The sequence below is a fragment of the Triticum aestivum genome, chromosome 5B (genome assembly GCF_018294505.1).
Source record: "Triticum aestivum cultivar Chinese Spring chromosome 5B, IWGSC CS RefSeq v2.1, whole genome shotgun sequence".
NCBI classification, from domain to species: Eukaryota; Viridiplantae; Streptophyta; class Magnoliopsida; order Poales; family Poaceae; genus Triticum; species Triticum aestivum.
Genome location: NC_057807.1, coordinates 670,673,874 through 670,694,447, shown reverse-complemented (window position 1 = coordinate 670,694,447; position 20,574 = coordinate 670,673,874). Strand labels below are relative to the sequence as shown.

The 20,574-nt window shown below is 46.4% G+C and overlaps 1 protein-coding gene and 1 pseudogene across 1 annotated transcript; one reads left to right on the top strand and one right to left on the bottom strand.

The window, feature by feature from the left end:
* Window positions 1-10,344: 10,344 nt before the first annotated feature.
* On the bottom strand, window positions 10,345-13,137 carry LOC123114074 (non-specific phospholipase C1). Its single transcript, XM_044535437.1, has 3 exons — window positions 11,891-13,137; window positions 11,273-11,449; window positions 10,345-11,057 (listed from the first exon to the last, which is right to left on the bottom strand). The coding sequence occupies exons 1-3, from the start codon at window positions 13,023-13,025 to the stop codon at window positions 10,741-10,743; spliced, it is 1,629 nt and encodes a 542-aa protein (XP_044391372.1). The 5' UTR covers window positions 13,026-13,137; the 3' UTR covers window positions 10,345-10,740.
* A 6,640-nt stretch (window positions 13,138-19,777) lies between these two features.
* On the top strand, window positions 19,778-19,917 carry LOC123118193 (uncharacterized; annotated as a pseudogene).
* Window positions 19,918-20,574: the final 657 nt, after the last annotated feature.

Genomic DNA, 20,574 nt, shown 5'->3' with positions numbered 1-20,574 from the left:
GCATGCATGCACAAAAAGATCACCAATTCAAGTTTTGAGGTAAAAATGGAAAAGCATGGGAGGTTGGGGAGGGTGATCGCATGCACTCTTCCAAAAGCTGGCATTCATACGTGCCCCTACGAGTTTTTGTACTACACATGACCGAAATAGCATCTGGTATACTACGGCCGCACAGCAATTCACAAAACCAACATGGAAAACTTGTAATACAACCACACGAGCATCGATCTACCACCACACCATCAACATCATCACCGCCGACATGCAAAACCTACCATATTACCAAAACGGCATCTAATCTACCACATCCTCACACAACATCATGATGCAATACTTGCAAAAACTATACCTTAAAATGTACTCTAAAAAAAATGAAACTCCATGGGCACTAGCACCCACGGTTTATTAATATAGAAGAAGCATCCCTCATGAAAATTCCAGAAATTCGTCCCCGACGTGGATTGAACTCTGGTCGTTGGGTTTACAATCATGCGCCCCCAACCACTGGGCTATGCCCACGTCCTCACCTTAAAATGTACTCTAGTCTACAACATGCTCACGGATCTAAGCTACAGGAAGTGTGGCTTGATGTTACTGACAACCATTGAAGCAGTGGGGAGGAGACGGGGAACAACTCTGAGAAAAGGAGGAATAAGGATTGCCGCCGCTGACCTCCGTTGACTGGAGAAGATGGTGCAGCGTACGGGGTCATCAGTGAAGAAGCCTTCCGGGATGGAGAGCTCGAAGGGAGTGAGGGGACTGTGGAGCGCGGGTAGGGGTGATGAGACAAAGGGGGGGTAAATAGACGAGGCAATTGGGCAGGAGGTAATCAAATTACTCCCCCTATTTTTTTAGCCCGCACGAGCTCGGCCGTCACTTTCCCCCTCCTTGCACGCGCTGAGCCTGGCTCTGAGGAAACCGTCGATCGAGCATTCCTCCAGGGATATATAGGCTAAGGACTGTTTTGAGGATCATGCCGGTCTGTTTCTCCAAGCGGTCGATGCAACCAATGGGTCAGATTTGATCCCCAAAGCTTTTATGTGACTCATCCATGCAACCAAACATGTCGGTGGGGCATAATAATGACATACAGCTGTTGGATGCCCTTTTCTTGCATTTTGAAGTGTAGCTTTGTTTGTTTGTTAGTTCATTGTTTTTTCTTTTTGTTGGGTGACACCAAGCAGAATTGGAACTAAAAACCACCAACACTGGCAGCCACTATCCTCCCCGGGCGGTAATGGCGTTCTGTTGTCCATTGAGCGGCAGAAATGCCACGATGCTTTTAACTATGAAACGTCGTGGTCACATCACCTAAGATGAAATTCATAGTGCCTTCGATCCGACACTCATGGTAGAACCGCCTGTGATGCTTGGCGTACAAAGTGTCCTTGAGCCTAGGATGGCACACTGGCACACGACGGATCTGTTGGACTCGAACGGGAATGCGTTCTTGGCGGCTCCTATCGAATTCTCGATGGTCATGTCGTGGGTGATGTACTTTTACATGTGACGGCTGCAATTGATCGATCAAGCACACAAGTTAAGTTACACTATACGCACATATGTTGCCACATGCATGATCGAAAAGCCTTCATGCATGCATGGAAATGATCACACAAGTTTTGTTCCATACTATGAAGGTAATCATTAATTCGACAAGCGAGATGACACGATAAACGACATGTCGATATAGTTTATTTACTAAGTGTGCTGGTTAGATCCGTGTGGTAGCCATCGTAGTCACTCTGATCGCCGTAGATGACGGTCTCGTAGTCACTCCGGTCGCCGTAGATGATGGTCACGTCGATGTTCGTCGTTTGAGGAGAGGGGGAAAAGTGAGAAGAAGAAATGTTTGCGGCGTGTAACAAATGACTTTCTTCGGTGAATATAGCAAGGTTGGGGGCGGTGCCCCCCCCCCCCCCCCCCCCCCCCCCAACCACAAAGCCTAGAAGATATGATTGAGGATATTTTTTTCCTAGGGACATAGCTTGAAGGAAATAGTCGTATTTACCCCCACCCCATCTACAAACATCTATACTCCAACTTTCACATCCTGCTCTACCACTGATATTTAGCTAATAGAACGAAAAGAAGAGTCGATGAAATAATAGTGAAGCACTAGGATTGGTTAGGTGGATTGCATGAACGGGACCGACATAGGTGAAAACTGTTTATCTCTTACTACCAATTTTGGTTTCCTTTGTATTTCAATCCACCGCCTGTTCCATTTACATCGCATGCTACGTGCCACCTGACCGTGCTTGCTCTGCATGGCTTGCATGCCTACGCGTGGACCGGACCGATGCAAAAAAAATTAAGTATAGACCTAAGGTAGACGTATCGGTATCATAGAAGAGCAACTCTAAGATGGCTTCCTCGTCAACGCCAGGATGGCTACCTCATCACATCAGTTTACAAGCAACACCACTTAGACTAAAACTCCTCACCTCATACCGACCACTTGCTATCCAACAATGTATCCATCCTAAATGGTACAGACCCATCACTCCGCAATAGATTCATTATCCTCCAACTTTGGCCTTCCTCAGCCACTTGTTAGAGTACCGTGGCAGCCGAAGGTGATGCCCCATTGAAACCAACATCATTGCGGTGTTCTCATATGGCCGAAGCCACAAGTGTCACTGCCGTCCAATAATCTCTCGAGGGCCCGGTCCCATGTCAATCGAAGTCCACTACTCGTGTTAGAAGTATATTATGTTGAAGTTAGAGATAGAATAAGTTTAAACCATGCGTAACTTGTCCTGTACTTCCAAGTCTCGTTTCCTCGCATCGTATGAGGGTCGGATCAATACGATAGAAATATTTGACTCATTCATAGTGATATTAGAGCGGTTACTCCAGCGATACGATCATATGTTCTTCCACCACTTTCACAGCCCGCTGCCTGCAAGGCATTAATCTCCTCTCCCTGGCGGCGCGGTACCCAATCAATCAAAGGTTAAATCGATTCTTTGGATTAACTCCAATCCAGTTTTCACTTTCACAAATAGGGAATCCCGTTAGATTTATTTTCTTTAGCTACAAATAAATCTCGAGGACCATCAGATAGTCAGATTCCGGTGAGCAGCAGCGCAGAACCGACGTTGACCTACATGGCAATGCGCAACTCTAGGGACACACGCGTATGCTTCGATCCGAAAACCTTTTTTTGCATGATAATACATGTCTCTTTATATCATAAGGATCATAGTACAAGGCACGTACAAACCGAATTGGCAAAACTAAAAAGACAGCAAATCACTAGTCTTTGCACAAAGGAACAACAACCAAGAAGTAAAATTACAATCAAGACCGAACAAACCTCTGAACTTGACACCAACGCCCGTCACCTGCCTCTGGAACCACCATAGCAGCCACCAAAGAAAAAAAATGACGAATCACCTTCACACCCGAGCTCGAAGCAGTTACCGAATGTCGTTCGGAGTCCCAGATGAGATCCCGGACATCAGAGGAGTTCCGAAATGGTCCGGAGGTAAAGATTTATATATGGGAAGTCCTATTTTGGCCACCGGAAAATGTTCGGGATTCTTCGGTATTGTACCGGGAAGGTTTTAGAAGGTTCCGGAGTGGGGCCCACCTGCATGGGGGGACCCACATGAACGTGGGTAGTGGGGGCAAGGACCCACACCCCTGGTCAAGGCGCACCAAGATACCCCCTTAGAAGGAATAAGATCCTATCCCGAAGGGATAAGATCAAGATCCCTAAAAAGGAAGAATAACAATCGGTGGGGAAGGAAATGGTGGGATTTCTTTCCTTCCACCTTTGCCAATGCCCCAATGGACTTGGAGGGCAAGAAACCAGCCCCCTCCACCCCTATATATAGTGGGGAGGTGCATGGGAGCTTCACCCCTTGCCCCTGGCGCAGCCCTCCCCCTCTCCAACTCCACCTCCTCCTCAGTAGTGCTTGGCGAAGCCCTGCTGGAGAACTGCAAGCTCCACCACCACGCCGTCATGCTGCCGGAGTTCTCCCTCAACTTCTCCTCTCCCTTTGCTGGATCAAGAAGGAGGAGACGTCCCCGGGCTGTACGTGTGTTGAACGCGGAGGCGCCGTCCGTTCGGCGCTAGATCGGATCTTCCGCGATTTGAATCGCCGCGAGTACGACTCCATCAACCACGTTCTTGTAACGCTTCCGCTTAGCGATCTTCAAGGGTATGAAGATGCTCATCCTCTCCCTCTCTTGTTGCTAGAATCTCCATAGATTGATCTTGGTGATGCGTAGAAAAATTTGAATTTGTGCTACGTTCCCCAACATGGGATAGTTGAGGGATGTAAAGGAGCAGAAAAAACATCAGGGGGTTATGTGAACCACCGACTTTGTTCAGGGTAGTAAAATGGACTTTTTTCCAAAAAAATTGGAATTTTTTTGAATTTTTCTAATATTTGTTTTGATTCTTTTCTTCAGCGCGGGTGCAGACAAGTCTGGGCTCAGAAGTGGATTATCGGTTTCCCGAATTCCTTGATTCCTCGGTTTTCATGGTAATTGTCTGGTTTTGGCGGTGGTTGCAGTTTGTTTCTATGAAGCCTTGCTCAGTGGGTTTTGTGTTCCACTAGATTTTTAGCTTGGTTGGTGCTAGGACTTGGTCCCCTGTAGTCCCCCCCCCACCCCCCTGTGTGGTGGCTGGCCTGTCGTTTATGTTTTTGAACTTATTAGTAATGCGCTTGAACTTAGCCTTTTCTTTCTCGTTGAACTGGACTGAATCTGTTGTGCTTGGTTTCTCTTAATGAAATCGGAGGGGAAACCCTCTTTTGCTCAAAAATATATTTCTTGCTTTATGTTGGTTGTTAGAACTAACCATGATGTGTTTCTTCTGCTGGTACGATATTGATTGATGTGTATGCATCTTAGACAAACTTCGTTTACTTTGAGCTTATTTTGCAGTAATCCGCACATTTACTGAGGGGCAATAACTTGAATTGTTTGTAATAAAATTCAGATACTTGCAGGTCAAGAATTTTGAAAATACTATTGTCATTATTTTGTTAAAATAGACGAGTACGGCAAGGCGCATCTCCTTTGACCTAGTAAAAGCAATATCTACATGATGATCTCAAGTGTGTTCTTTATTCACACGAAACCATTGGCTAATTATCCTGACATCGATTTCAAGCAAATCGAATGGATAACATTGCAGAATTCTCCTTGAGGGCCTTCTCTATGGCTTTTGGATTGAAATTTAGCAATTTATCCTAATGTCTAGACTCAAAATGGTTTGATAGAATCCTATCCAAAGAGTTAAGCTAATTGCATTATCTTTACTTTGGAATTGCAACTTGCCAACTTTACATTGGAGTCATGCAGTTTTACACACTCATGACAGAACTGCACAATATTATTCCCCTCTATCTTTGATATGTGGATATCTACCAAGTATTTCCTATCTGCGGTAATTCGGTTGCATACCAATATCACCACCCGGCATACATCATTGGCCCCTCAACATATAGTTGGGATCTATCTGAGGAATAACTGTATTTCCGTCAATACCTCAAGCCCCTTGCATGGGGAGTTATTCAAGGCTAGTATGCTCATTCAATGAGGAACATTTCCAGGCATTAGGGGGAGATTTCAAGTACCATAAAGAATGCCAGGAAATTAGTGGAATGTGCAACACATTTCTGCCTCAAATCCACATACTCAAAGATCTGAACCATGCGTTCAGAAGATTTGCAACACATTGCAAATAACCTGCCAGATTCATTTACTGACTATAAAGGTGTCACACAATCCTACAATCCTGAAAAATATGTCCGAAAGAGTGGAGATAACAACTAAAATCACTCAACTCCCCGTTCAAAGCAACAGGGGGAGAAGTACGACAATAGTACATCAGGATTCAGCTTCTCGCAAGCAAGGATATGAAGGCACGTGAATCAGTAAATGCAAGTCAACTTCACGTTGACCGACACCTGATGGGTAGTATACACCCAGTGGACGGGAAACCTCCACCAACCTAGGTCATAATGCACAAAATGACTAGGACATTGGAATACCCGACTCAATCGCATTGGGAAATCGCGAGCAGTCGCTATGGGTAATGATATTTCCATCAACTATATATTGATATATAGATTCTGGAGAATCATATAACAGGAAGTCTACAATTGTCGACATGCATTTCTCAACTAGATTGCAAAAGCCTTTCAAATGATTCAGATCCAAAGACCATGGCCATGGCAAAGTGTGAACAACACTCGGACTGAACTCAAGCAAAGGTTATAATCTAGGTAAAAATGATCTTGCTCAATAATAGGAAGGTATTCATAAGCAATACCTACACCAGTTTTCTTCTGGAAACAGAATTGAGAACAACGAGATGGTGAAACAAAGAGCAAGTATTGTAGCACAAGGGTTCATGCAGATACCCAACTATTCTCCAGAGGTGGAATCTCTTTCCGATAACTTATATCATTGGCAGTACAAAATCATCTATCTCTGCAGTTGATAGATGTAGTGATTACATATACATGTGGATCACTAGATTCAAACATAGATGGTTCCCGATGGAATCTCAATTCTGAATCGACATACATTGTGTAAAATCAGTAAGTCACCATATGACTCACTATTGTCAGTACATATGATACAACTGACGTAGTGAGATCCTTATACACAAGGATTACTCCTACAATGATGATTATCCATGTTTGTGTGTCTGCAATGACGACACATGTAATCATCTAAATGACGGAGTTTAAAATGAAGGATTTTGGTAAACCAAAGTACCGCTCATTACTATAACTTGAGCACCTTCATTCATACATTATGGTATACTACGTTGTCTATATCCAAAATTTATTGGAGAAATTCATTGTGGACAAATCTTATCCATCCATAAGTTTCATGGTAGTTCATTGTCTAGATGTAGAGAAAAATCTATTTAGACCAAGATGATGGAAATGAGACATTGGGACTGGGTGTTTCATAATGCCATCGGATCCACCAAACACAATTGGTTGGGACTCAAGAATATCTATCGATATCTCCAAAGGCATCAAACATCTTGTCCTGGTTTTTCAAAGTTCCAGAAAAATCTAAACACCAATACCATTGGATACAATGATCAGATAGATATTCCAGATTGAGAGAAATCAGTTACCACGTCGTAAGTTAATGACTGCCATTCGACATACAATCTGAGGAGACGACAGGTTCAACCAAACATAACACACAGTTTTGGAAGGAATATAAACAACCTTCATCAACCTTTTAATACACTAAAATAAAATTTGTGCAGCTCTCAGTTTTTTTATAGAATAACTTGCTTTTATTACTTAAAAAGGTCATGGGTCTCAGTTGCGCGCGCGCGTGCCAACGCGCGCTTTCCGACAGGCCGGGATCTTCCCTATTTGAAAAGTCTGCACTAGGTTACGTACAAGATTAGGGGAAGGGTTATGGTAATTACTGTGGGCCCCGCACCCGGCCTCACTGAAAATCAAGGGGGGGGGGCAGATTATATGGAAATTAATAGGTGGGTTATGCACGTCTTGGCAAATCTTTGCAATCATGTGGTGGGTCCAGTGAGATATCAGGGAAGTTGTCGCAAGACTCTCCGTTTCGATCGATTCGATCGCTCCAACGAGCGAACGTGAAGGAGCTTTTCCGTGGGTCTCATGTGCTACAATTTGCAAAATACAATCAGGTGGCACTAGTGGGCCACTCCATGCACCTCTCACTCTCTCGAAACAGGTTTTCATCCCGCTTCACATATAAAGCAACAATTAAACAGAGTACAAGAGCGAACGATACAAGGAGATGGGGTGACCCTCATCCAATGCCGATCACAGGATAACCGGAACACGCAGCACACACGCGACTACCCTACCGAAATAGATTACCGCATGAATGAGTCTATAAGAAATTTCCCAAACCATGGGATGGAATCTGGAGTGGCTTATTCTTCATATATTTTATGAACTGACGACATGGAGGCACACGTAGAAAAAAATGCCGAGAGCCAGACCGTAATACTAGCCAAGTTTGCTGGAAAGCTGAAACCAAACCCGGTTGAGAGTGTTGAAATGATGAGAAGTAGCGAACCATCTTCAGAAGAGCTCGATTAGAGCCATGTGCCCAAACATTCATATTCGGTTGCAGACTTTGTAAAAATGTTGACTCTCAAGCATCCGGTGCCCGAGATATTAAATGATGAATCCTATAAACGCTTCGTTTACTTTGAGCTTATTTTGCAATAATCCGCACATTTACTGAGGGGCAATAACTTGAATTGTTTGTAATAAAATTCAGATACTTACAGGTTAAGAATTTTGAAATACTCCTGCCATTATTTTGTTAAAATACACGAGTACGGCAACGAGCGTCACCATTGACCTAGTAAAAGCAATATAAATAGGGTCGACAGTTTTCCTACCCTAGCCGCCGCCGCCACCAGGCGACTAGGGCGAGGCACTTTTTCCTCCGATCTCCACCGGCCGATGCGCTGGCCCCCTCTCCCTTCGACTGCTGCTCCGGCGGCAGGGGGGACCCCGTTCCTCCGCTCTGTAGTTAGGTTTTGGATTTGTAGGTCGTGGTGCGTCGTTGGGGTGGTGGGAGCGGCGCCCGGACGAATAAATCTGCCTCAACCCCACTCCCACACCGGCGGTGTCCTTCATGGCAGCGTCTCGGAGTTGATGGCATCGTGTCTATGTCGATCCCTCAGATCGACAGCGTTAGGGTTCATGGATGGTGTTGACGAGGCGGCGACGGCAACTCCATCAGGTGTGTCTCTCCTTCTGCTCTGTCCCCGTTGCTGTGGCGTTGTCTCCGACGTCATGGTGGAGCAGGGAGGCTTTGTCGTTCAGGAGTACGCGCAGACGGTTGTCTACGCAAGTGACAGCTGGAAGATGGAGTATCTTGTGTTGGGTCTGTGGTCGAAGGCGGGCAGTTCTGGTTTCCTTCTCCGACGTCGTCGTCATGCGAGGGTGTCAATTCTGAAGTTCGATGGCGTATCCGGGGACATGTTGCCCCGGTCTGATTCTTTCAACGGCTATGGTTTTGCTTTTGGCAAACTATTTTGGAGGTCCGTAAAGCTGCTGATCAGCGATGGAGCCGCGTCGAGCTTGGGCGAAGAGGTGATCTGTCTTTTTATCCTTTGGTGGCCGCTTCGGTGGTGTCGAAGGAAAGGGACAGGCGCTGGTATTTTGCATAGGATCTTCCTATCTTTTCAGTCATGTATGGTCAGTACTTACGTGCCTTGTAACTTGATATTTATTCTATATAAATGAGACACGTATTACCATGCAAAAAAAAGCAATATAAATAGAACTTGCTGATGGCCAGAATTTCTAACTTACAGACACGATATGCCAGCCTGAATAAGTGTTGCAGACTGACCACAATTTCTTCCGGCGGTGTTTTTATGATAATCAAAGTAATCTGTTGTTTGCCCTTCATTTTATCATATCTATGTCCTTGCTTCGCCTTTCCAAAACAGACATGTAGAACACACACACATCATTGAATTCACAAGTTTTCTCTTCTGACCCACGGACACATGGGGAGGTCCATTTCCAACTTCCACACACTAGCTAGGGTGTTGTTATTGCCAAGGGATATCTGTAAAGTGTTCACTTGAGTTTCCCTGAAATCTGATTTACATTATTACCATCTTTGCTGCAGGTGTCCTGACATTATACACCGTGTTGGCTTGAGATGATAAACACTGTCTATGCCTGTTAGATACACTCTCCTCTCATCTGAAAGAGTACCAGCGGACAAGTCAGAGAACTGCCTGCACAACTATTACAGACAGATCAGGCAATTCATCATAACCGTGTCCATGGGCAGCAACACGAGTCCCTGTCAAACATCCCGCGTTCTTGATCAGCTTGCGCACGCCAAGCGACAAGTATAAATCGGTTTTCATCAAGTCATGCCGAGATGAGAAGCGGGGCTGGAAGTGCAGCATGAGAACTGAAGGAGATGATGGGGTCGTACCTCATCAACAAACTGAGAACTGAAGGAGATGAGGAGATGACAATTATTTGGTCGCTTGAGTGGCAACGCGGACATGCTTAATTTTCAATGACACTAGGAAAGTAGAGTGAACATATTTATCTTCTTATCTATTATTATGGCAAGACGAGACACTATCTGTATCTGGGATGAGATAAAAGCAATAGAGTATGCAAGTGAGGTTTTGCCTCGATAAAATGCTTGGAGCTACAGATTTTTTAGAATGAATGATGGAGTTAGAAGGTATCCCTCTGAGATGTGCCTTTCTCTGGCTGGTGAGCATACACCCGGCCAGTGTTGGCTACTGTATTCCGAAAATTCTGCCTGACATTTGACAGTTTTATTTGAAGTGAAACAAAGATTCAGAACTGTATCAAATCCAGACAGATGCAAATAGTTACAGGTGGCCAAATCCAACAATCATTCATGGTACAATACTTCCTTACGTTGCAGTTCAACTGCTATACAAGCAGGTACAGTAGAGAGCTGAATAGGTACAACACCAGCCACAGCTTATCCAGAAGTGGAATTTGGCATGCATCTGGTGCGTCGTTGGGTGATACTCCTCAGCTGATATCTCGGCGTAAACCACGAGGGTCCGCTCAAGTTAAGCTTCAGATACAAAGTATCATGGCGTATATGTACAAAAAATCCATGTGCAAGATCTAATACCCGTTACATAAATGCTACCGTACTCTTGCAGCCGATGTAGATGTAGCGGTAATCGTGATGCAGAATCTGTTGGCAGTATCCGGTAACAGTCCATCAGAGTTCAGATGACAAGCCGGTGGACATTGCGGCTCTGCTGGTGAGCGCGGGCCTCATTGTCACCAGAGCGGATTCGTTTGCACCTGCCCTAAGAGCGATCCTTCCAGCTTCCAGGAATCTGGAGACAGCATCCTCTGCGTAGCGGTTTGCCTCTCCTACGCTCATCGTCTTGCCAATATCCGGATAGCTGTTGAGCACGTGGTCACCGTTGAGCTGAGAGGCGAGTTGAATCAACTCCACTTGAAACTCCGATAGAGATTTATCTTCATTGGCACCGAATGGACGCAGAGACTTTGTAACCTCTGGGAGTTTCTCTGTTTCGAATAAAATTAATATATGTGATTAGGATGCCAATAGAATCAGCCATTTATATCCACATTGAAAAGCAATTGTAAACATTGTTAACTCTATCTACTCTTATTTATGAACATCCACTAACCATGGCTGGCATAATGCCAATCAAATGACAACTATGTCATAACTCAAACATATTAGTGTAGTAACATGCTGAACTACAAAAACTATTTACCTGGACAATCAGTTCTTGGTGTCTTTCGAACTTTGAGGTAGCTCTCAAAGGTCCCAGCCCATAAATCCCTCTTTGTCAGGTAGTTAGCACGTAAGTTAAATAGCTTCTTTACTGTCGCAGGGATGGATGAATGCTCATATTGTGATGTTTTGTCAGGACCATTTGGTTCATGGATCACTGCACAAAAGTCAAAGCAAGGTGCTTAGTACTAAGATATTGATATATGAAGCAAGTCACAAAAGGTAAAAAGAGCAATTTCAAGATGGAGAGGTTAAGTTACTGGCCAAGTTTCTTACTAGAAAACTTTGATTATTCAGATGCAATATTTTAAAACGCAGAGGCCATCAGGTCATCGATATGTATTACCAGAAACAAGCTCACCACATGCTTCTATACTATACCAAGTGAATGGTTCAATGCAAAATCAATAAGAAATTCATACAAACATCATTCATCTTCAAGTTAGTCTTCCTATCAAAAACACAGCGCAAGCTAATAACATTTGCAAGCCAATTCATCCCTATTGCAGCTAGAGTGGATCAATAAATAAAATTTACTTATAGACACTACGAACTCGAAGATAAAGGGCAGCAAAACTACTACTTAAGGAGTACTCACCGGTGCCCTTCTCAACCCAGGGCGAGATGAGGAAGCTGGGCACGCGCACCCCGAGCCGATCAAACTTGAAGTAGTAAGGGTCAGGGCCAATAATGCCATCAGGCTGAGGCACTTTGACGACAGGCGTGGGAACATGGTCATAGAAGCCACCGTGCTCATCATAGGTGATGATGAGAGCCGTCTCGTTCCACTGCGGGCTCGCCCGCAGCGTCTCGTAGACCTCCTTGACAAACCTCTGGCCCCGGGCGACGTCGTGCGACGGGTGGTCGTCGTTGGCCGGGAACTCCTTGCAGTCGAAGTACCTCTGCTCGACGACGACGTAGTTGGGGAGCTTGCCCCTTGCGGCGTCGAGCTTGAACCTGAGGCTGTACTGGTGGAACTTGAGGAGGTGCTTGAGCCGGCGCAGGCTCTGGTAGAAGAGCGTGGCGGGGATGTTCTGGTAGTAGATGCCGAAGGAGAGGCCGTCCTCCTCGAGGCTGTCGAAGATGGTCTTCTGCGGGAAGCCGTTGATGAGGTCCTTGCGGGCGTTGAAGGTGAGGCCGTGGGAGGTGGCCGAGTGCACGAAGAGCCGGTTGGGCTGGGTGGAGGTGGGCACCGACGCGAACCAGCGGTCGAACACGGCGAACTCGTCGGCGAGCGCGGCGTAGACGGGGACGGAGTCGGGCGCGAAGCCGCTCATGACGTTCTGCGCCATGCCGAGGCCCATGCCGCGCGCGTTCTGCGCGAACCCGGACATGGGCGGCGGCACGGCGGAGGTGTCGGCGGAGCCGAAGATCTGCTCGCGGATGTCCTCGAAGCCGTGGCCGGGGTCCGAGTCGACGTAGCCGGCCTTGTCGGTGACGAAGATCTCCGGGGAGGAGGGGTCGGACGCGTTGAGGCGGTTGGACTCCGTGCCGGTGAGCCCGTCGATGTCGGGGCGGCCGGCGCGGAGCCAGCCGAGGACGTGGTCGAAGCTGCGGTTCTCCATGACCACCACCACCACCGTCTTGACGGGGGAGTGGATCTCGCGCTTCTTGCGGCGCCGCTTCACGCGCGGGCCGTGGTGGCCCGCGCCGCCGTCCAGGCAGTGCGCCGAGACCATCAGGGCCAGCAGGAGGAGGCCCGCGAGGAGGCGCCGCTCTCCGGCGGCGGCCATGGCGCCGGTCAGGGGCGGCGGCGGGGGTGGGATTGGGGGTTGGTGTACTGTTCGGCGAGTGGTCTGGGTTTATTTTCCCCTTTTAATTTCAACTGGGCTTCGCTTTCGCGTGCGGGTTGCGGTGGCTGCGCTCGCTCTTGTAGGGATGGGGCCGGGAAGGTGGTTAGGCTGTTGGAGTGGGGGAGGCTGACGGGTGGGGCCCGGTTTGGTGATGATGTGGGGGCCCGGTGTCATTTGCGGTAAGTTTATCTTCTGTTCGGTGGGTAGCTGCGTCGACGGTGAGTGTGGGACCCACGTTCGGTTCTTTTTTTTTTCTTCTCTCTTTTAACGAATGTGAATGGATATGCCACGAGAATCTGTAGATTTTTTTCTTGTCGTTGCTTGCAGTTGTGGACTGGTCAACTCTTACCAAGTGTACATTGCAGTAATTCAACATGTCGAGATCTCGCATTTAATTCACTTTGAAATGTCTAGTTCTGGTTTCTGGCTTACTTATTACGATTTACGGTTCAGAGCAACTAGAAGGGTAGAAAAAGATTAGACAAAATGTGATGTAGTACTCACTCTGTACCGAGTTAATACAAAGTTGAGTCATTTTTTTGGGACGAAGAATCTAGGTAGAAGGGTAGAAAACATCACGGTTTCAAGACTCGACCTCCTCTCCTGTCCCGTGTCCCTGCCCCTGCACAACGACCAAAAGGGCAAGCCGCAGACGACGGGGAGGCCTGATTGTGCAGGCGTGGCCAATTCAGGTGGAGGTCCTTGGCCCTTGGCCACCTCCGGCCATGTCGAGTTGGGGTCCCATGGGTTGGTTCGGGTGACGTCCAATTGTTATATGTCGGTGTAAGGGTCGCGGCTGGGTATCTGGTCTATGGTTGGACGACGTCCGACATTGCGCATGTATGGGGGGCTGACTTGGTCCGTGCTGGCACAAGCCCTCGCGTTGTGATTTCCCTGTCTGGCGCTCGTTCGTGGCGTCGGACTGAGTTGGGCGCCCTGGGTGTTGCTGCATCGTAGGACGGATCGGCGTCAATGACCATGGATGTGGCGGCGTTAGAGCTCGCTTAGGCCAAAGGGCTAGGCCGTTCTTGCTCAACGGTAGCTGTCACTATCCTCTTGAGGACGTTCTTGTGGTTCTCCTCTTCATGCCAGGTTTTTGAGTGAAGACCCTTGCTCGTCTCGAACTCGACAAGAACGATGTTTAGTATCATTTCCCCTCTTGAGGGCTTTGTCGTGGAGCTTATGTGTTCTAGGGTGTTCTAGGGTGGGTCGTGGTGTTGTATTCAGGGCTCCTGTGTTAGCTTTCGACAATGTAGTCATGTATGTTTATGTTGTCCGGTTATTCCGGTATCTGCTTTATAAGGGGGCTCCTTCATCATCTTGTATCGGTCGGCCGTGTATTTTTATTTATGCTTTATATGTAAAGTAGGGCGAGAGCATATGTCCGGTGATGTACAAACCAAGTTAGACGAGCTGGAATTTGCATCATTTTGACGAAAATCGCGTCTATTATATGATATTCCGATATCTTGTATACCAAAAATATTGGGGAAAAGTGAAGGGGGCATGAATTTTCGTGATCTAAGATTATTTAAGCAAAGCCCTTCTGGCTAAGCAGGCTTGGAGATTTGTGGTTAACCCAGACTCCTTATGCGCCAAGGTGATGAAGGTAAAATATTATCCCCAGGGGCATATTCTTGACACAACTTTTCCCCAAGCGGCATCGCTCACTTGGCAAGATATATTACATGGATTGGATCTGCTTAAATCTGATGGTATTTGGAGAGTGTGTGATGGGTCTAATATCAATATTTGAAGAGATAACTGGCTTCCAAGAGCCTCAGACCTTAAAGTTACTACAAATAAGAATAGGACCAGGATCAAATGGGTTTCTGATCTAATGATGAGTGGACAAAGGAGATGGGATGAGAAGTTGATTGGGAACCTGTTCTATCCACATGATGCGGAGGAGATCCTAAGGCTGCGGATTCAGTCGCTTGGGGACGGTAATTTTGTTGCCTTGCACTGTGAGAAGAATGGGTTGTTCTCGGTTAAAAGCGTGTATAAACTTGTGCTTAGTCTAAAGGACCATAAAGATAACGAGGGCCAATATAGTGGTGAGATGTTGGGAGAGAGAAAAATGTGGGATATTATTTGGAAGGCCAATGTTCCTCAGAAAATCCGTATTTTTGCTTGGTATGTCGCTACTGATAATTTGGTTGTCCAAGTAAACAAAGTTCTCCACCACCAAACCACTCTTCATACATGTTCTATCTGTGGAGTGGAAGATGAAAGTACCTTTCATGCGCTAGTCGTGTGTCCTAAGGCATATGCGTTGCGCATGGCCATGAGAGATATTTGGATCTTGCCTGCGAAGGAGGCTCTCAAGTATACTAGGGCTGAGTTAGTTTCTTATTCTTTTGGATCAATTAAGCTCTACTATGTGTGATCAAATTATATTCATTTTCTGGAGAGCCTGACATTTGAGAAATGACATGATTTTTGGTAAGGGGAAGGAATCCGTCTCAGCCTCTGCAAGTTTTGTACATAATTATTGGGCATCGTTTGTCGATTGTCATTCATACCCAGAGGTCGACTCTAAAAATAAAGGTAAGAGGTAGGTGGCCGATTCAAGTATTGTTGCTATTCCTTCAGAAGCTCAGGTGATATGGCAACTCCCACCTTTGAATTATATAAAGATCAATGTACGTAGATGCAAGTTTTGTGGAGAGCATTGGTGCGGCGAGTGTGGGGGTGGTGGCAAGGGACTCATCTCGGAGGGGGTCATAGTCTCATCCCGGGATTTCATTGGACTTTGTAAAAGCATGGAGGAGGTGGAGCTCCGGGCATGCATTGTCGGTCTTTATATAGGTATTACTCTACAAAATCCTATAATTTTAGAGACTGGTTGTGCGTTTATGATGGCGACCCTAGAAAATGGAAATTTTGACAGGTCGTCATTGGTGGATTTGAAGAAGGAAGCGATGAGTATCTCCAAGCTTATATCTAGTCTTAAGATCTCCAAGATCAATCGCCCGGCCAATGTGGTGGCCTCTATGATTGCTAAATTTAGTTTTGATAATAGATCAGATGATATCTTAGTTAGTAGTAGTGTTCCGCCCTGCGTGGTGAATTTTGTAATGAATGATTGTAATAACTATGTTGATTAATTAATATATGATGTGGTTTTTGAAATAATGATAACATTGGATTTCTCCAAAAGATTGTACTACGTCACTAGTAATAGTACGCTCGCGGTCCAATCGAACATCAATCATCCAGACGAAGACGATGGCAATCCAATCATGCGATAATATATGGGCAGTCGGTGCAGGCCGAAAACACCGTACCCGGCCGACATGTGCATGCTGATCTTTTTGCTTCTTCTTAATTTTTCTGTGTTCGCTTATGCATCTTAACTTTCTCTAATGATGATGTATCTTAGGCTAGGGCTAAAAAAAAAAGATGTATCTTGGGCTCAAAATCAAGCGAGCAAAGTCATGAAAAGATCACGCTCGCAAGGAAAGGCTAATGATGACCCAACACCTATTAAATCATTATTATCATCTTGCAGACGACCATCTACAGTTTTAACCCCGCACGGCACGCCAAGCCTGGACAGAAGAGTCGTCGCGCGCGCGCGCGTCCATCCAAATGGCCGGTGAAACGCTCGCCGCCGTGGCCGCAGCGAGCATCATTCGCTCCATGGCGGAATAATCAACACTTGAACAGCGTATGCCTTCCTGTTTCGCTAGCTAGACTGACCACGATTAATGAACTAACTGAACGGATTTAGTGCGACGTGCTACTGCTCCGGTAATGAGCATGGCTGATGGGTCATTGCATCAACTTTGGCAGCTTCCTGGCGTCGCCGTCGTCGCTGTCGCGTGGAGCCATGTGTGTGGCATCAGGTTCCCCATCCACCGCTTTGATGATGATGATTACAGTAGATGGCTCGGGCTTAACCCTGGCGCTGATATTTCTGCACAAACTTGGCGATGCATCCGTGCGTGCTGTGTGCACGGGGGTGCTCCCTACACGTTGCCTGCCTTTCTCTTTACACGATGCCTGTTTTTCTTTACTGAGCTACACGATGCCTGCTGAGACTGACTGACGCTGCTTTTCGGCTGCGCTCACTCGCGCAAGGCCCCCAAAATGGAGGGTCATCCCTATCCATCCATCCTCATTGCTACTCGCAAAGAAAAATAATAATCCTAATTGCTATTTTTTTTTCTTTAAGAAAAACCATACGCTGTTCTTAATTTACAGACCAACCAGCAGTAGTCGGTAGTGTTGAGAGAATATTATTATTTTACATCAGCAGTGTCGATATTGTTTTTCTAGCGTAGTACTACCTCTCTCTCAGTTTACAGGGCGTGTGCGTACCCCTAGGCCGTCAATTTAACCAACCTAATACAAGTCATATATTACAAAAAATATACCAACATAAACTTTGGAGTTTCTACTTTCAAAAGGTATAATTTTTGTGTTATATAATTTATATTAGGGTGATAAAATTGACAACCTAGGTATACGCGCAAGTACTAGTAGTAGTGTTGAGATTTGATGACGCAACAATAGTGCTCGAGGCGCACACACGCAAATGTGCGCCATAATTGTACGTGCGACGAGCAGTTGATCTGATCATGTAAGTAGTTGGCTCCAAATTCATTTTTAAGCTAGAAAATATCGAGTCAGTTGACCAATGGTGATGGTATGTATCAAGTACTGTAGAACCGGTTGTTTCTCCACAAGCATCTGATTAGTTAATTGCATTGCGCGTGTGTAATGGATGATGCCCTCGCAGAGTCGACTGTACTATCCTAGTCCATCCACCTCCATATATAGCTAGCTAAATGGTCTATTGATCCATGGCATGGATCGATATCCCTCATGCATTTTGTAGGCCAAGTGAAGCCTCTGGATATACACCCAGACCCAGGAGCACGAACCAGCCAACTGCATAAACGCTCTATCTATATATCAAACTAAAACAACAAGTCATATATCGGATCCTTGTCCGGCCTCGCTCAGGCTCAGCACGATGGTCTTTTTTCTAGTCCGTTGCTCACACGGAATTTTCATCGTTGCCGCTCATACCGACTTCCATTTCGCCCTTGATATCAGCTGGTTCTTCGTCATGGATCTCCACCATCGATACTGCTGAACCATGTCCAATCAAAACCCTGACAGATAAAGATTATGTGCTTTAATCTACATGCTCGACATCATAGGCAGAGAGGATAATGGAAAACGAGTATGTAGGCAAATGGCAAAAATTATCCAAGCAACCTCCAATTACCATGCGGTGAAGCAATGCTGGGCTGTAAAAGCAAGAACATTAAATACTATCGATTACCTTCTTGACTCCGTCAATGCAGCGAGACCACAGACACCTTGATGACAACCGACGTTAAGGATTCTCTCAAACCTGGGAAAAATGTACTACCATCACTTACGAATTTCCCGTAAATTTAGTTGTATCACATGGGAGAAAACATTTCAAAGCAGACTTGCGTGAAACTAGCATTGATTGTATATACCTTTTTTAGGGAAATTGTACACATTCTAGTAGTATCTCAATTCTCAAGTCATGCTAGCATTAGTTGAAAACATTGCAAAGCTCTGAAGGAAACTGTGAAAGTGTTTTCGTAAGGGCATACTCCTTTTTTTGAAATAAAAAGGGGGGGGGGGGGGGGGGGGGGGGCATACTCCTACCTGAAAGTGTGAGCGTTTACCTGACATTGGTCAAGCTCCAAAAATGAACGATGCCATCTCTTGTAATACCCGTGATTACAAGTGGAAGACTAGGATGGCAAACAACAGCCACAACTGGAAACATGAAACCTTTTAGCGTTTCGACACACGTCTTTCTCTGGATGTCCCATATCTGGTTCATTTGGAAGACAGAAAAAATGCGCAAATGTTATTTGTGTACTGCATTATTGTTGCATTTTTTGTAGTGAAAAACGGCATATACCTTGGCAGCCATATCCTTGTTGGAATACAATGTACGTATATATGGTTGTATATATAAAACCAAATATACCCTTTAAGTTGCGTGCGTGGTGATCTTGTAATCTGCTAGTTAGGTTCTTGCTTCGATCCTTATCTTGTAGATTAGCTAACTTGAGGATCAAGCCTAACCTAACTATCGAATCCTGTAAACCCTAGCCTATGGGTATATATAACATGTAACGCGTCCCTGCTAGGCATACGCTTCAAGCCATCTTTCATGGTATTCAGACCCTATCTCCTCTAAGCACATCTCTTGTAGCCATGGCCTCCTCAAGCTCCGCTGTCGCCGTGCCTGCCCTCATCCCCATAGCCGACCGACTCCATCGCTCCAACTTTCTGGTATGGCGCGCGCAAGCCATGGTGGCCATCCGTGGGGCGCACCTCGTCTCCTACCTCTATCTAGAGAGGGAGCAGCCGGAGCAGAAGCTCCGCGACAAGGACGGCAAGCCCACGGACGTGCCCAACCCTGCATACGACATCGACAAGGCTTGAGATTCTTAGGTGTTGAGCTTCATCTTCAACTCCATCTCAGCCCCTGTTATGGTTCAGGTTCCACACTACGACACGGCAGCCGAAGCATGGGCCGCCATCAGGGAGATCTTTATCTCCCAAACTCAAGCACATGTCGTCAACACCAGAATCGCCCTCTCCACCACCAAGAACGGCAACTCGAAGATGGCCGAGTACATCGGGCGCATGAAGGCGCTCGATGATGGGATGGCATTGGTGGGCAAGCCGCTAACCGACGATGACATGGTGTCCTACATCCTGGCGGGACTCGACTACGACTACATGTTCTTCGTCTCCATGATCTATGCTCGGACTCAGCAAATCAAGGTGAGCGAGCTTTACTCGCAGCTGATCAGCTTTGAAAGCAGATTGGCTATGTTTGAAGGCGGAGGGCTGTCCTCCCACTCCTTTGCCAACGCCGTGTCTCGCGGCGGGCGCGGTGGATCCAACCATGGCGGTGGCCGCGGTGGCCACAATGGAGGCAGCCGTGGCAACGACGGCGGTGGTCGTGGTCGCGGCGGCGGCCGCGGCAATGGAGGAGGCCGCAACGATCTGCCTCATGTCTTCTGCCAAATCTGCACCAAGCCCAATACACGACCATGGAGTACTATCGCCGTTTTGACATCTCCTTCAACAAGGAGAAAAGTGCAGCAGCCGTCAGCACCAACTCCTCCTACGGTATGGACACAAACTGGTATGTGGACTCAGGTGAAACAGACCACATTACTAGCGAGCTCGACAAACTCACCGCCCGTGACAAGTACAATGGACACGATCAAGTAAACGTGCCAAACGGCGTAGGTATGAAGATTTCCCATATAGGTCATGCATATGTTCGTACCCCTACTCGCAATCTTCATCTTAAAAATATTTTGCATGTGCCCAAAGCCACCAAAAACTTGATCTCTACTCATCGTCTAGCTTATGACAATCATGTGTTTCTTGAAACTCATCCTCAATTTTTCTTTGTCAAGGACAAGGCAACGAGGAAAACCCTCCTCCACGGCAGGTTTAGAAACGG

Excerpts from the sequence above, each read along its gene's own strand:
- LOC123114074 (XM_044535437.1), bottom strand. The coding sequence starts at position 13,025 with ATGGCCGCCGCCGGAGAGCGGCGCCTCCTCGCGGGCCTCCTCCTGCTG. Across the intron at positions 11,450-11,890 it reads CTGGGTTGAGAAGGGCACCG|TGATCCATGAACCAAATGGT; the intron begins GTGAGTACTCCT and ends ACTTTTGTGCAG. Across the intron at positions 11,058-11,272 it reads ACCAAGAACTGATTGTCCAG|AGAAACTCCCAGAGGTTACA; the intron begins GTAAATAGTTTT and ends TATTCGAAACAG.